This window comes from Galleria mellonella, unplaced genomic scaffold (assembly GCF_026898425.1).
Source record: "Galleria mellonella isolate WM207_F2 unplaced genomic scaffold, CSIRO_AGI_GalMel_v1 utg44, whole genome shotgun sequence".
Lineage (NCBI taxonomy): Eukaryota > Metazoa > Arthropoda > Insecta > Lepidoptera > Pyralidae > Galleria > Galleria mellonella.
The window spans coordinates 4,677,607-4,693,787 of record NW_026442100.1 but is presented as its reverse complement, the minus strand read 5'-3'; the positions used below and the strand labels follow the sequence as shown (position 1 = coordinate 4,693,787).

Genomic DNA, 16,181 nt, shown 5'->3' with positions numbered 1-16,181 from the left:
TGATAAAATCAGAATATATCTGATGTCTCGTCCCTTCTCACGGGTGCGGTAGCGTAATCGTACCTACTTTTTTATGTAACTGAATGGCAAAACTATCCATTATATATATTGTTAAGTAAAATTTAAAGAGTAACTGTTGGGTTTCTTGAGGATTCTTTTCAGCAGCTAACACCTTACTGAAGCCAGCAGTAGAATCTTAAAAATGACGATGCAAGAAAGCTTGTAAACAAGTTAAACAAATATTATTTCTATTTTAAATATACTGATCTTATTATAATACATTTTTGGGCTACCTTATTTGGAATACGGAATAATTGAAAACACATAGGAATTTACATTATATTTTATTATCTTTGTCTTTAATAAAGTAATTACAGATAGGCACTAAAAAAATAACCATGCATATGTATGACCATAATACAATAATATATTTATCAGATACAACGAACACCGCATCTCTCGTGCCCCGCCCCGGCGGGACGTACGGAGTAGGCCTTAGTAGCGACGTTTGACTAAAATAAACTCTGGTGAGAATGATACATGGCACGAGACAGGCTCGGATCCAGGGGACGGGGGCTAAAGGGGCTCCATACTGACTCGTGGGTCGCAAAGTATGTTTTGTGAAAGATTCACACAATTGTCTAGTACTATGACTCGTGTACGAGGGTCTTTATTTCGATTCACGACTGCCAACAGAACAGTAAGTTTAAACCCATATTAACAATGGCGTATAATAAACATATTTTTAATTATTTAGGTGCTTTAATAATTTCTCATAGTACGACATGGAACCATGACGATATAATAGGAAAACAAAATGTATGTAAACTGCATTAAAACACTTAAATTTTCCATCGACGATCATGCCATGATATTTTCGAAGGAAAATTAAAAGGGCCGCCATACATTTTGTTTTCCCTTTATATCGTGACATTAAATTCGTGCCGTGCTACAAAAGTGGCCCCGAGTCTCTTTGAAGTTAAAACATTTGAAAGAAAGAGACAAAATATATTAAATAATAAAAATTAACAGTGTGTTAATTAATATAGGATTATTGGAGGTTTTAGTGGAAAATATGGTTAATATTTCAATATGAAAGTTATTATAACATCCCGACTGAGGATTAGCAATACTACAAAAAGAAGAGCTATAAGGATTTGAACCCTATTACGTCCCCAATAGAACCGGGACTGGCGCGGAGCCCAACGCTCGCTGACCACCACTGTCCACTATGGTGTGCCCATAGAGACGAGTGTACATTTGCCTTATCGCAATAACCATTAACGAAATTAAATAATGTAATCGAAATAATAGATAGGCAAAACACTGCATATCATGTGTTACATTATGATATCACCAGATGGCGTTAATCAAGCGATAACGATATTAAAATTTGCAGTAGTTCAAATATCTATTATAAAGTTGGATTATACTCGTTCTTACAAGAAAATCGCTGTGATATCAAATTCTACTTTTAGACAAGCGCCATCTAGTGGTTCGACTGCATGAATTACTATTCAATGAAAATTATTTCACGGATTTCCATACAAAAATATCAATGTCCTTCTCATTAGCACTTTCAGACATAGAATGTATTACAGGGCACTAGCATTTTACATTTGCTGGCAAAATGTACACTCGTATAATGGAACGTAACCGACTCGACTGTCACCGTCATTGCAACTTCGGGGAACCGAATCCCGATGAGATAGCGACGTTAGCTGACTAATAACGAACGTTATTAAAACAATGAAAGCTTCAATAAATGTACATGTCCTATACCCGTTCTAGTACAATATGGCGGATAGAAATCTTCGCCATGCTTCGGCAATATATCTGCTCCCCTGCACGTGGCAGACGAATCTATCAATAGAATCGTTTCGGGTAGCGTTCGCACGAGAAAGAACAAGACAAAGGATGTCGCCATCTCTTTCTATCACACTGACTCGCTAGCGATAACGATTCTATCGGTAGATTCGTTTGCCACTCGTCTTCGGAGGCTGGATAGACTAAATTCAGCATATTTTTTTTATTGGATATCTTGTTATTGGATATATGAAGCGTGTCGAAGATTCCTAAACGAATTCACCTTTAGTTGTACTGCACATCAATATTTGTTACGAACCGAAAACGCGACTTTTTATATAGTGCGATAGTTAGCAACTATTACTGTATAGAATCCGATATGTAGCGGTCGCATCGCGTACATTACTACTGTGCAAATCTATTTTGATAACTTACAAATGATCCAAACGTATAAGGCATAGATACAAAAGTATACATCAAAAACGTTTTGATCATTGTTAAAATACACAATTAATGTGTAAAACAATGTATGTGTATTATCAACTTAATAGATTCTCTATGGAGTATGTAAAATTATTACATTAGTATTTTATTAAAGTGTTTGTACATTAGCAGAATCGTAGGTCACGAGGCGTTGAACAATCCTCATATATTGATGAATAGCAATCACCACACGTTTACTAAATAAATCGATTATTTCAATTATAATGCGATACCAGTCCGCGCCAAATATTGACAATACAACGGGCGTCCATCCATCCAAGGCACGTAATATACGTAAATAAAGAAATTAAGAAAAAAAATGTTGTTTTAAAAAAGCTATCTCGTTACTTAGTTAAACTACTCGCTAGTGTAATACAAAAACATTTTAATATTATGAAGCTATTATTTGTGTGATATTCGACACGTTTACAAGATAGTTCGATCCAGCCGAAAATTTATTGCTGTGTGGAAAATAATTTTATAAAATACCAAGGCATTACAAAACCGGTTTTACTTAATCAGCCAACGATAAATTCACTAAATAAATAGATATAATATGAATTATTACCTAAGTCGAAATAAAACTTTGTCTCCCCATAATAGAAATGATAATTCAACAAAATACGCAAGTGAACTAGGAGGAGCGTCAATTTAATATGACGCACCCTGTAAGCCTGGCAATGTTTTATTGCCTGTCAAACTTAACACAATTAATTTAAAGCATTTGCGATAGTACACAAAGTTTCACGATAATCCGGCTCGAAGGACCAGATTTATAAGTCCACCTCCTATAAAAAACATATTAATGATCATTTCAGAAATATTTTATCATCACTTCTGCTATTCACTGTCCAATAATGGACGTAGGTCTTCCTCATAGACAGGAACAAGGAACGATCACGAATGATCAGAATCCTTCATTTGACGTCCTGCAAAATATATAAAAAGGCATCGCTCCATCTGATAGGAGGTGGCCTAGAGTTTACATATACGAAGTTGTCACTCGTGAACCTTTCTTCGCATCAGTTAATTACACTAAAAATTCAACAGTCAGCGCTAATGTTGCCAGTCTTAAAGTATGCGCCAACATAATAGAGGTGCTTGCTTGCTATAACCGAAGCCTGGAATCTACCATGTGATATAATGAATTCTGTTCACAATACGATATTTATTATATTTTTTCGTATTTTATTCGTTTGGACACTAAATAACAATAATTACACAAAGCTATCTACATGAGCCACTCTTAACCGCCTGAGTTGATGTTGCCAGCATGAAATACCTGTCGTAGCCGTAGTGCTCAACGACGCAGAGAAACATCTAGATATTATTTCTGTCTGTCTAGTCGGAACTCATAATATACATGTAGACTAGATACTTATGAGCTGACAACATTAATGTGATGGTAAGACCACTGTCTAGGAATGATTCGTTTGAAGATTGGGTTTAGAATTCCAGCCACTCGCATATCTTTCTTCAGCTTCAACATTGGACTTTCTGTAACGGAAACAAATAATTATATTTAATAACAAGTTTTTATATACAGTTCTTATGATTATTTTTAAGATTTATGAAGAAAAATTAACGTAACATGATGAAGATGAATGTACAGACCAGGAATGGCAAACTGGTCAGACGCGACTATCGGTCCAGTCGATCGTGGCAAGGAAAAAAATATAATATTTTGCTAATCTAGCGGAAGATGATCAGACGCAATGCTCACACTATAAAACTGAGAACAATTTTCAATTTTATGTTTTCCCTCTTAATAAAATAAAAAAATACTACAATACAACATAATTGTGTACTGAACTGTTGTTTCATTTGTGATTCCAAGAAGTATGTAATTGGTAGATCGTATTGGGTTTCGTTAGTAAACAGTAGATCTTGGGTCTAGTCAAGTCGGTCACCCTCGGTATAGGTTATGGTTATTACTTTCCATTATGGGTAGTCGATCAATATGTTTGATTCTCTGCGATATTTTTTTTAACCACTTTTTAGTGGTCACATTAAATTCGATGTTCGAATGAACTTTTTTATCATCAAGAGGCGACGAGCGCCGTCAAAATTTTGGCCAGGGACATCAAATAAAAGATGAAGATGACCTTTACCTTATTCCTTTATTTTCAAAGGGTGCGTCGTCAAAAACTTTCTCAAGGGCGTCAAGTTGTAGGAAGGGATTGTAAAAGGGACAAGCGACCCCATTACCAGCACACTAATAATACACTCTGTTAAATTGACTTTCCCATGATTCCATCTATAAACAGTCCATGATAAGTTCTTGATGAATTTATCACAACAAGCTAACTAACCAGATTTTATCCTCATCCATGATCCTTTACTGTTATGGCAAAATAGGTAGCGTATACAACAACAAGCGAACAAGCGTGTTTGCTATAGAAAATCACCCATTAAAGACTAGGCGAAGTGGACCTGGTCGTAAGATACAAAGAGTGTTCCCTGACTAGTGTGAGGTGTACAAAGAGAGTGTTCCCTGACCAGTGTGAGGTGTACAAAGAGAGTGTTCCCTGACCAGTGTGAGGTGTACAAAGAGAGTGTTCCCTGACCAGTGTGAGGTGTACAAAAAGAGTGTTCCCTGACCAGTGTGAGGTGTACAAAGAGAGTGTTCCCTGACCAGTGTGAGGTGTACAAAGAGAGTGTTCCCTGACCAGTGTGAGGTGTACAAAGAGAGTGTTCCCTGACCAGTGTGAGGTGTACAAAGAGAGTGTTCACTGACCAGTGTGAGGTGTGTGTGGCGGCTACTGGCAGCACTGCTTGCGCACGCTGTCGGCCTGCGAGGGCCGCGCGTCCGCCGCCTCCGCGTCGGGCCGGATCACGTCGCCCTCGGGCGGGTCGCGCATCTGCTTCTGCGACACGATCCTGTAGATCTCTGTGGGGGAACACGACGATACCTTGTTTTTATAATGCTCATACACGTATCTTTAATAAAAACTAATAAAAGAAAAAAATATTTAGTAACATACATAGACATTACAGCAGCTAACAATAAAATAAATACCTAGTCAGTCAGAAAACCAGTGTTTTGCTCTTTTGAGGGCAAAGCAATAAACTGAGTTGTGACCATTTTGTGTTACTAAGCCACACGCTTGAAAGAAGGAAATTGTTGTTTTATATATATTATATATATATTTCTTTTTTGTGTTGTTTTTTTTTTTGTTTCATGCTTTTATCTCTTTTTACTGTGTATGTACAAATAACAATACAAACATACACATAATACAGTTATGTGTATGTTTATATTGTTATTTGTGTGCTGTAAGTAACGCAAATAATAACCAAACGTTATAAATGTATGGACAAACGGCCTTGCTCTCTGCCCAGCCTAAACGCAAAGAACTTGGCGTGACAATAGATAGATAAACAAATAAATATTCCATTATTTTCATCGAGAAAATTAATAAAAAAAAAAAGAAATAACAAAATAGAATAACATGTACGGAGTAAACTGAAATAAATTGGTCAACATAAAACGTAAAAAAAGTTGGCCAAAACTAGTTCTCGCATAGTAAACAGTCCGCCCACGACCGCTCATTATGTATACAGTTTCGTAAGAAATTCCGCAAATGCTGGCAGTGTTGACGGTATTATTTTTAAGCTGATAATTATTAAAAGTACGAAAACAAAAAGTTTTATTAGGATTGTTTTTAATCCCAGACAAAGCAGCTGTGTTTCGGTTTGAAGGTTGGGATATGGCGTGAATTTACTGGCTACAGAGGAATAACACCCGAGTCCTTAGGAATGGCAACGCATGGGGGATATCATGGGCGAAACACTGCTCATACTGCTCATGTCTATAGGCGACGGTTATCACTTTCTGTCAGCTTATTTGCCATTTTAAATAGTTGTAAACCGATTTGAAAAAACTTTTTTTATCTGAAAGTATTATACTTATAGATTAATCCACACAAAAAAAAATCGAACAAATAAATTTGAAATCAAAATTACTGGATTTGTCACAACTGAAGTCGGTTCTGTTTTTTTTAAAAAACACAATCTTAAAATATTATCGAATTTAAATGTATTAAATATAGGATAGGCCTAAAAAACATCAGAATAGATAAACAACGGACATATTGCCAAGTAGGTGTGTCGCGTCGAGTCGACGGCCTGCCTTGAACTTAGTTCTGTAATGGGGTGCCTAATTTAAGGGCAATGAATGGTGAATAATAAGAAATCTGTGTGATGGAGGGTTAACGACATTATCGTAACCAAAAAAATAGATTTTCCTTAACGAAATAAACATAGTGGTACAAAATAATTCGATATTAACAAACTGTTCTCATGATTTATGATATTTATTTATCTATTTATTTATTTAACTCTTTATTGCACCAAAAATATAAAATAAACAATTCAAGTGAAATACAGTAGTGTAAATATATTTAATTTTTTACACTACTACACTAGTAGGGAGAAAAGGGATTGTTAGAAATTGAGATAAGCAATACCATTGCTAGTAATGTACCCTATCATGTCGGCCTCCACGCGGTTCCCCCTGGAAACCATCGTGATTGACTTATTCTGTAGTGATGAATTCATCACGATAGGCTAACTGTCCTGTTTCATCATCTATCATCCCTCACTGGTGTCCCGCCAGTGTATACCGATAGCGCAGTCGGGGTTATCATTCCATTTTCATCCATTAAAAGAACTATCATACTTATAAAGTCTGTCTGATGGCAAACAGTTACCGTATCAGTTATAGCATAACATGTGGATGTTTATAACTCTTTTTTTTATACCAAACAAGCATACGGCCTACCTGATGGTAAGTGATAACCGTAGCTTATGAACACCTGCAATGCCAGAGGTATGACGAGCGCATTGCTGACCCTGAAGGAACCTCTTTACCCCCCTTTTGAAGAACCCCATGCTGTAGTCTCTTGGGAAAACCTCGGCAGGGAGCCCATTCCATAATTAATTGTCGATCCGGCGTGAAGTAATGTTTCGCTCACCGGGTAACCGGTAAAATATTTTTTAAATAAAATTTGGTACATAGAATTTTATTTTTAAATGATAATAGTAAAAAATTAAGAGATATATTTTATTTGTTTCTAACTCATATAAGTAAAACCAGATAACGAATCCTTATCTATAAAATTTTATTATTGTCAATAGATTTTAAAGAGTGATTTAATAACTGGCTATATTGTTTAATAGATTTAATGAGGCCTTTTGATTGAAAAGACTCATTTTTATGATAAATAAATAAATAAATAATAAATTTATTGCTATTCTTTACAAACATACAGAAATTATAATGTACATATATTTACATTCAATAAATACATTGTGCAGTATCCGTATGCCTGGCAATAGATACAAACTCAGCTTTTGCTGGACTGATGTTCGTTCAGCGCAGATTTTCAGTTTGCACCTACACGGGGCACCGTTTCATGTTAAAATATTTATATGACAAAAATAAAAGTTTTTTTACACCACTATAATTTGGTGGTAATTTTTTTTTTCTGAGTCATAATGGAATGCTTACTGTGCCTGCACTATCGGTATATACTGACAAAACCCCGGTGAACGATGATAATGATTAAGTGAGGTGAAGATGATTACAGGACTGTTGGGTCATCATGATGAATTATCCAAAACTGAACCACGATGGATTCCATGTGGAACCGGCGTGAAGGTCGATCTGACAAGGTATATTGCTAGGAATGGGGCTCTTTTTTATGAAGTTTAATATGCACCAGTTAGGGATGACAGGTGAGAATGAAAAGGCAGGTAAGTTAGCTTCTTGTGGGGAATACACGTGGAGGTCGACCTGAATCAGTGTATTACTAACAAAGGGACTGGTAGACTGTAATATTAACAATCGCAATGGGGCTCTTAGACCTCCATTACTAACAATCCCTTCCCCCTCGCCTAGTAAATATATTAGGTTTCTGTGAAAACTGAGCGTTCTGTTATAAACAGATTAGCAATTGCGGCGAACGATACAATGCGTCACTTACCAGTCAGAATATTCTGGAATGCGGGTTCCACATTAGTAGAGTCGAGAGCGGATGTTTCAATAAAACTAAGACCATTCCTTTCCGCGAAAGCTTTTGCCTCTTCTGTTGGGATAGACCTGTAAAAAAAAATGTATAGATTTATGAATAATATCGAATTAATAATAAAAGGCAATTATTATTATTATTATTATTTATAAGAACACAAAAACTTTATTAATTTTACATTAATAAAAAATGGATGCTAAATCGAATTAAATATATTAAGGATTTCAAATGTCGTGATTTGCAAATGGAATACTGCATAATTATATAAATCTACTAGTTATTAGATACTGATTAAACGTAGCAGTTGTTAAATTGATGAAACATTTGTTGATTTACATATACATCATCATATCAGACATTAACTGTCCACTGCTGAACATGGTTTCATCATCGGGGGTTCCCATTAGTTGCCACGCCTTGCAGGCGGGTTGGCAACCGTAGTTAGGTTTTGGCGACGAGTTTTGGGGACATTGCTGTCCATCCACCCACTTTCCCTTAGTCGTCTCTTACGACACCCGCAGAAAAGGAAGAGCTAGCCCATTCTATGCTGGGAGTTAACGAAGTCCACTTTGACAGGGTCGACTGAGCCAGCTCACCTGAGATGCCTAAGATCGCTTTTGTTGCCGACCAACATGATGAGTATGTTCTGGTCGGCGTGGTCGCGCAGCTCGCGCAGCCACCGCTCCACGTTCTCGTACGAGAGGTGCTTCGCTATGTCGTACACGAGCAGCGCGCCCACCGCGCCGCGGTAGTACGCCGACGTGATCGCGCGGTACCGCTCCTGGCCCGCCGTGTCCCATATCTGAGCTTTTATGGTTTTACCGTCCACCTGCAATATAGAAATTAGTAACATTACTAATATAATAAAATTTGTAACTGGACACTGTCAAGGGGAAAGGGACTGTTAGTAATGGGGACTAATGCTCCCATTGCTAACAGGCCCTGTCAGGTCGACCTCCACGCGGTTTCCACTGAAAACCATTGCGATTGATACATGCTTACATGTTTATCTATCATTCCTCACTGGTGGCCCGACAGTGTACACCGTTAGCGCAGGCGGCGTTACCATTTCATTACTCATTAAAAAAAAAAACTAGACACTTGGAAGATATTTAAGAAAAATGATAAAGGTTTATTTTTTATAAGTGACAATGGAATATGGTAATCCCATCTGTGCTATCGATAATTTCTTGTAATTGTTTGTATTTTATACTTATAAGTCTAGCCGTATGGTCCCGGCATAGAATAGGCTAACCCTTCCTTTCCCGTGGATATTGTAAAAGTCGACTAAGGGACGGCGAGGGATAGGCAGCAGCGTCCCTCTTAAAACATCTCTAAAGCCTGACTGCGGCTGCCAATCTACCTGCCAAGAGTGGCAACTACTGGCAAAAGCCCCAAGGGGAAGGCTTATGTTCAGCAGTGGACAGTTAAAGGTTGATATGGTAATGATGATTTTCCTAAGATACTATAATCTTTTGGAGGAAACAATAAAAAGTATATATCTATGTTTTTTTCTTACAATATAATACGCTGACCCTATATTAATCTCGTTTATAATTTTAATAATTTACACTCTATTCAGAAACCTGTTTAAAAATGCGGTAAGCGTCACTTAAATACGCAAAAAATGGACTATAAAATTTCAATAATATTATTTACCTAGTTTAACAAACATTAAATAACTTGAATTAAAAGAGTTTAATTGTGACCGTTCTGTTTAAACGAAATATATTATTATAACTAGCGGCCCGTCTCGGCTTCGCACGGGTGGACATTTTTATATTTTAAAAAGTGGCCATTAAGGCTGCACACGCGACGGAAGCTTAAAAATGGAGTAACTTCTCCCGTTTTCCCAACATTTCCCTTCACTGCTCTGCTCCTATTGATTGTAGCGTGACGAAAAGTATACTATAACCTGCCCAGCAGTATGAAGAATAATTGTACCAAGTTTCGTTAAAATCCGTCGAGTAGTTTTTGTTTCTATAACGAACATACAGACAGACAGACAAAAATTTTACTGATTGCATTTTTGGCATCAGTACCGATCACTAATCACCCCCTGATAGTTATTTTGGAAATATATTTCATGTACAGAATTGACCTCTCTACAGATTTATTATAAGTATAGATTATTTAGAGAACTTTGTATCGCCTAATTAAAAGCAAATAAAATTATCTATTCTATTCTAAAACTACTGTGACACTTGTATCGGTAAGTAACGGTTTGTTTAACCTTAAAATTTGTATTAGATTATGAATAACTATTAGCATACCGAATAAGTAGCCAAATTTAAACCAAATGAGTCTAAGCAGGTTATGTGGGTTAACTTACAACGCGGAATATTTCGAGGTCATAGGATGCACGTTTAAAATAGAAACATACAATCCATACAGTGGGTTCAGTGTTACGTACTGAATACCAAATTGAATAATAAACGACATAAATCTTCATGGTAAATACGCAATAGTGCTATGAATTATTTAAAAAATAAGTTTAAAATACCACTGTGCAATTCTGTAGGTATAACGCTTTGTAATGAAAAAATGGTTTAAATGGAAGATAAGGGAAAGTATAATACAATTGCACCCTGGTTGCCTCAGTTAACCGTAGCCTACTTTGGTATCTTACCACTTTCATCGGGCAAAAAAAATTTTTTTTTATGAAACTTAGAATGCCAAAAAAGCTGACGGCCCACCTGATGGAAAGTAGTAACCGTCACCTATAGACATGAACAGTAACCATGGACATAACAGAGTAGCTGTTTCGCTCATAATATCCCCATACGTTGCCATTCTTAAGAACTCAGGTGTCATTCCTCTGTACCCTGTAAATTCAGTGCCATATCCCACCCTTCAAACCGAAACACAGCCATGCAAACACAACTGCTTCACGGTAGAAACACGAATGGGACAGATGTGCACAAACAAACGACTGTACAAATTTTGCCTCTCGTGAACTCTAAAGCTATTTCAAGATGTATATCTTGTTACCATCTTGTTTTGCAGACGTGACATAGTTTCACTACTTGGTAGACGTAATCCTGTCGTTGCGCATGCATTACAGATTATTTTATTACATCAGAGGGAGACTGTACAAAAGTCGTTTGCTTAGGTACCTCTGTTCCATTCGTGTTTCTACAGTGAAGCAATTGTTTGCGTGGCTATTTCGGTTTGAGGGATGGGATATGGCAGTGGATTTTACAGGGTACAGAGGAGTAACACCTAAGTTCCTCAGGAATAGCAACGCATGGGGGGTATCATGGGCGAAACAGTATACTCTGTTATGTCCATGGTACAGCTCAAACCTACAGGCGGCGGTTACCACTTTCCATCAGGTGGGCCGTCGGCTTGTGTGCCATTCTAAGTTGCATAAAAAATAATTTTATTGCCTTTTTGATTTAATTCCACCACTATTGAGTATGAGCGTGACTGCCAACATTCAAAGATTGATCACCACTAGTACCACCAGATGTTCCACAACCTTCGGTATTTAAACTGTAAACAGTTAATAAACTAAGCTCCGAACAGCGATCTAGAAATTTGTATAAAGATGTCTCGTTTAGAGGTGAAACGTGTCGCAAAAAGTGCGTGAATAAAATGGCAGTCGGAGATCGATGGCTAATATGCAAGACTGGAACTTCTGGTAGCTATTACTACCACTATTATGGTGGTTAATCTTCGAGTATTGGCAGCCACACACATACTAATGGTAGCGGAATTAAACAAATTAATTGTAATTCAATAACCAATGACAAAATGGACTTCCACATGATAACACCTAGTTCCGTAAAAGATGACTTGCACTAAAATCCATTTCATAAAAAATTTAAAAGGATTTTTGCTAATTATGCAAGTGGGACATATGCGTGAAATAACCATAAACAAGTCCGCTGATGTTTTTAATACTTGTACTTCGTGATGTAATCTTTTGTGCGCAACAGTCCACCCTATTTATTCCTACAAAGCTTTTAGGTTTTATCCGCGACTTAATCCGCATGAACACGACTGCACGTGTTCATTATCCGGGATAAAATGTAGCCTATGTCTTTCTCCAATTTAAATTTCATAACGATTGATTCAGCCGTTAAAATGCCAAAAGGTAACAAACAAACTCACTTTAATATTTATAATATAATATTATATATATATATATATATATATATATATATATATATATAATATTTATAATATAATATTATATATATATATATATATATATATATATATATATATATATATATAACAGTAATACCAGTGATAATGACGATTCTAACAATGAGATAAGATCACCACGTTGAGTGCGACGTGGACTTTTTTCAATTTGTAAACTCGCCGACGCAGCCTTACACGTATGTATGTATGACTGACACGACCCAGTGTTGACGTCATTTAACATTCTCCCATACATATCACATGCCTAGAGCTTTGTTCCACAATATCTGATTTCAATCTTGCCAGAATAAATACGAGAGCAGCACGACTTAGTCATTAGTTTAAGTAGGTAAGTATATCTTTACATAATGAAAAATCTAATTCAGTTTATAACAGACGGAGTTATGAAGTAACATACACATAAAAAAAAATCCCTCTTTTTGAAGTCAATTGGACCTTTATAAATCTATTCATGGCAGCCGTTTCAATACAATTCTAATTCCAACATCAGTACTCTTTATAAACAACGATCAATCTACAAATACACAATAACCAAATAATTGACACTTGATAATAGCAATTGTCCTTAATTGACGAGTGATATGAGCACGCTCCCATTGATAATTAAATTAGCTTGGTATACATTTAATAAAAATAAGCACAAAGGAATAACTATCGACTACTGATGCAATTAAAGAAACATCCTCATCCTACCAGGTATTCATATGGCGTGAATTTACTGCGTACAGAGGAATAACACCTGAGTCCTCAGGAATGGCAACGCATGGGGAGGTGGTCATGGGCGAGACAGTATACTCTGTTATGTCCATGGTACTGCTCATGTCTATAGGCGACGGTTACCACTTTCCATCAGGTGGGCCGTCAGCTTGTTTGCCATTCTAAGTTGTATAAAAAAATTCATTGTCTACTGTTGAACTGTTGAACTCTTTCATACTATCAAAAGAATTTTTAATTGAGTTAGATCTTTTTAAAAAACTTCAAGATTTCATGTAAATTTAAAACTACTCACATAAACCCAAACAAATCTCAATGGAATTAGAAAAAAATAATGTAATTGCAAACTTGGTTCATTCTTTTATTTATTCTTATTGAGGTTTTATTACTATGACAACTCAAGATTACATTTATACATCAATTGAAAAAAAGAACACAAGTTAAGAATTAATAAATAAATATCCATCATTATAATAATTAATGTATTCCACCAGCAAATCCTTTATTGGAATAAGAATATTTTTTTATTCAAGTAAATTTATTACTATAATTAAATTTATCAATTACAATGTAATGTAATGTAACCTTAACGCAATTTAAATTAGATCAGGTAAAATCAATTCATTATAAAGGAGTTATCCTTAAAGTTTGCATCACTATGTTCAGTATTTTATAAATATTTAGGGAAAATAGTAGTTATTATTACAACACTTGTACAGTTGTTTGGTGCGGTTACTAGGCATATACACTGAAATATTTATGATTTTTAAACTAAAGATATCAGAATAAATCAGTTTTCTCAGTGTGAACATTTCTTGTAATTGTTTGTTGTAAGTTTACTACTATAATCTTTTGGAGAAAACTATAAAGAGAAATCTATCTATCTAAATCAATGAATAATAAACTTAATCAGCTCAGAAATACTTTTTGAATGTTAATCTTTTTTGTGGTGTTAATGTTTATAGACAATGGTTAGCCCTTTCTATCAGATGGGAGTTTAGTCGATCTGCCATTTCATATCAAATAAAGAAATGTTCTTATTTGTTGGAAGGATTTCTTTTAGTTAAACTTAACAACCAGAAAAGAAAAACAGTCTAACAGAGTTCTATTTCACAAGGTTCGAAAATAAATACTTCAAATACACAAACAAACTAGTTCAATTTTATAAGTATTAATAATAATAAAAAGAAAACAATAGCATTGTTATATTTACACTATTGTATTAAAAACAGTAATATTGTAAGTTTGTTAACATATTATTTTTTATTATATTTAGTGAAAGGCATATGTATGTTACTAAAAATTTCATTACACAATTACAGAAGAGCATATTGCAATTCACCCACATATTTTTACTTCAATATTAACTTTGTTAACATTAAGAAAAAATGGAAATATTTCTTTTTAAAAGATTATTTAATAATATTCAATGTTTAACTTTGTCACTGTATAAAGAAATGAGAATGTTCATGGAAACAATGAGAAAGTGGAATAAGTAAATAAATGCAATCACAATGTGTGAAACAATGAACAAAGTGTTACCTCTATACTTCTTGTTGCAAATTCCACACCTATTGTGGATTTTGACTCTAAGTTGAATTCGTTTCTAGTGAACCGTGAGAGGAGACTGCTTTTTCCCACCCCAGAATCTCCGATTAAGACAACTGAAACAAAGAATGACAGTTTAATAAACAAAATTTCCACATACACAAATCAAAATGTCTAGAAAAACGGAAATTTTCACTTCAATATTGTACGTTTAGACGATTAGATCATGCTGATCAATCGCAGGTGACTCACGAATCAAGAAATTACGCGAAATCGATAGACAAAACTGAATCAGCTGATCATGAAACAAACATCGAAACTTCGCTTAAATTAAGCCTATAACTAGGAGCTAACACTTTTATAGAAGAGAAAATAATTTCTTGTAAACACTAACACTAAAACAAAGGAGAAAATAATATCGGTCATATATTTTTTACGTCACTCTTTAATGTAACAATAAGTTTTGTTTAAATAATACATTTGGAACTAAATATTCGAATGTACGTGGTGAAATTGCTAGAAAATACATAACAAATTTATTTACCTTTGAACAAATAATCATATTCGTCCTCTCTTGTGCCCATTTTGATATTCTACGAACTCTGTAATCGACGTCAAATTCGATCAACTAAAAACGTCAAGATGTATGTAAACAAAATAGTTGGAGACACAAATATCACAGGATCTCAAAATACTGCACAGCTTTTGAAATATCACTTTTGTATTGAGATTTGGCCGATTTATTCGGGTTTTATATTAATAAAATCATAAATTCCGTAATTGTCATAGAGACAAAATGGCGGATTGTTTTACGCCCTCTTTGGACGTTCGGATACACGCAGATATGTGATTAATTTGATAGAAATATTAGCTCGTTTTGCCTAGGTACATAATTTTTAAATAAAAATTATTTTCATGAACTAATATTGCACTGCAAAAATAAAATTAAAGCTAATTTTTAAATTACCTATTATTTTTTCTTTTGTCTTCTTTCTCATTTAGACTTCATGCATAGAAGCTAAAAGTAACGGAAAGTTTAAGGAAAATTTATCTATTTTAGTCAATTAAGAATTTATATACTTATCATTCGATTACATATTATTAATATTCTAAAAGCGAATTAAGGATGAATGGATGCAATACTCTTTCATGCAAAACGATGAACCGATTTGAATTAAATTTAGTATATGAGGTATATGCTAACTTAGCACTTCAAATACATACCTACTTTATGTTGTTACTGACTTAGGCGGGAAAAGCCGCTGGATACATCTAGTATCGTATACAATCTGCAGTTACATTAGATGTATTACAGAAAAAAAAATATTACAGAAGACAAAGACGAAGTATAATTACACATTGAGACAAAATTTTCTTGCTTTTACTTTTTTCGTATAACATAAAAAGTTATAAAATGTAGATATT

At 34.9% G+C, this 16,181-nt stretch overlaps 1 protein-coding gene across 1 annotated transcript; it reads right to left on the bottom strand.

Moving 5' to 3' along the window:
• Positions 1 to 328: 328 nt before the first annotated feature.
• Positions 329 to 15,583, bottom strand: LOC113518969 (ras-related protein Rab-11A). Its single transcript, XM_052898563.1, has 6 exons — positions 15,301 to 15,583; positions 14,751 to 14,872; positions 8,918 to 9,150; positions 8,277 to 8,392; positions 5,027 to 5,179; positions 329 to 3,786 (listed from the first exon to the last, which is right to left on the bottom strand). Exons 1-5 carry the CDS (start codon positions 15,338 to 15,340, stop codon positions 5,049 to 5,051), a joined length of 642 nt encoding a protein of 213 aa, XP_052754523.1. The 5' UTR covers positions 15,341 to 15,583; the 3' UTR covers positions 329 to 3,786; positions 5,027 to 5,048.
• Positions 15,584 to 16,181: the final 598 nt, after the last annotated feature.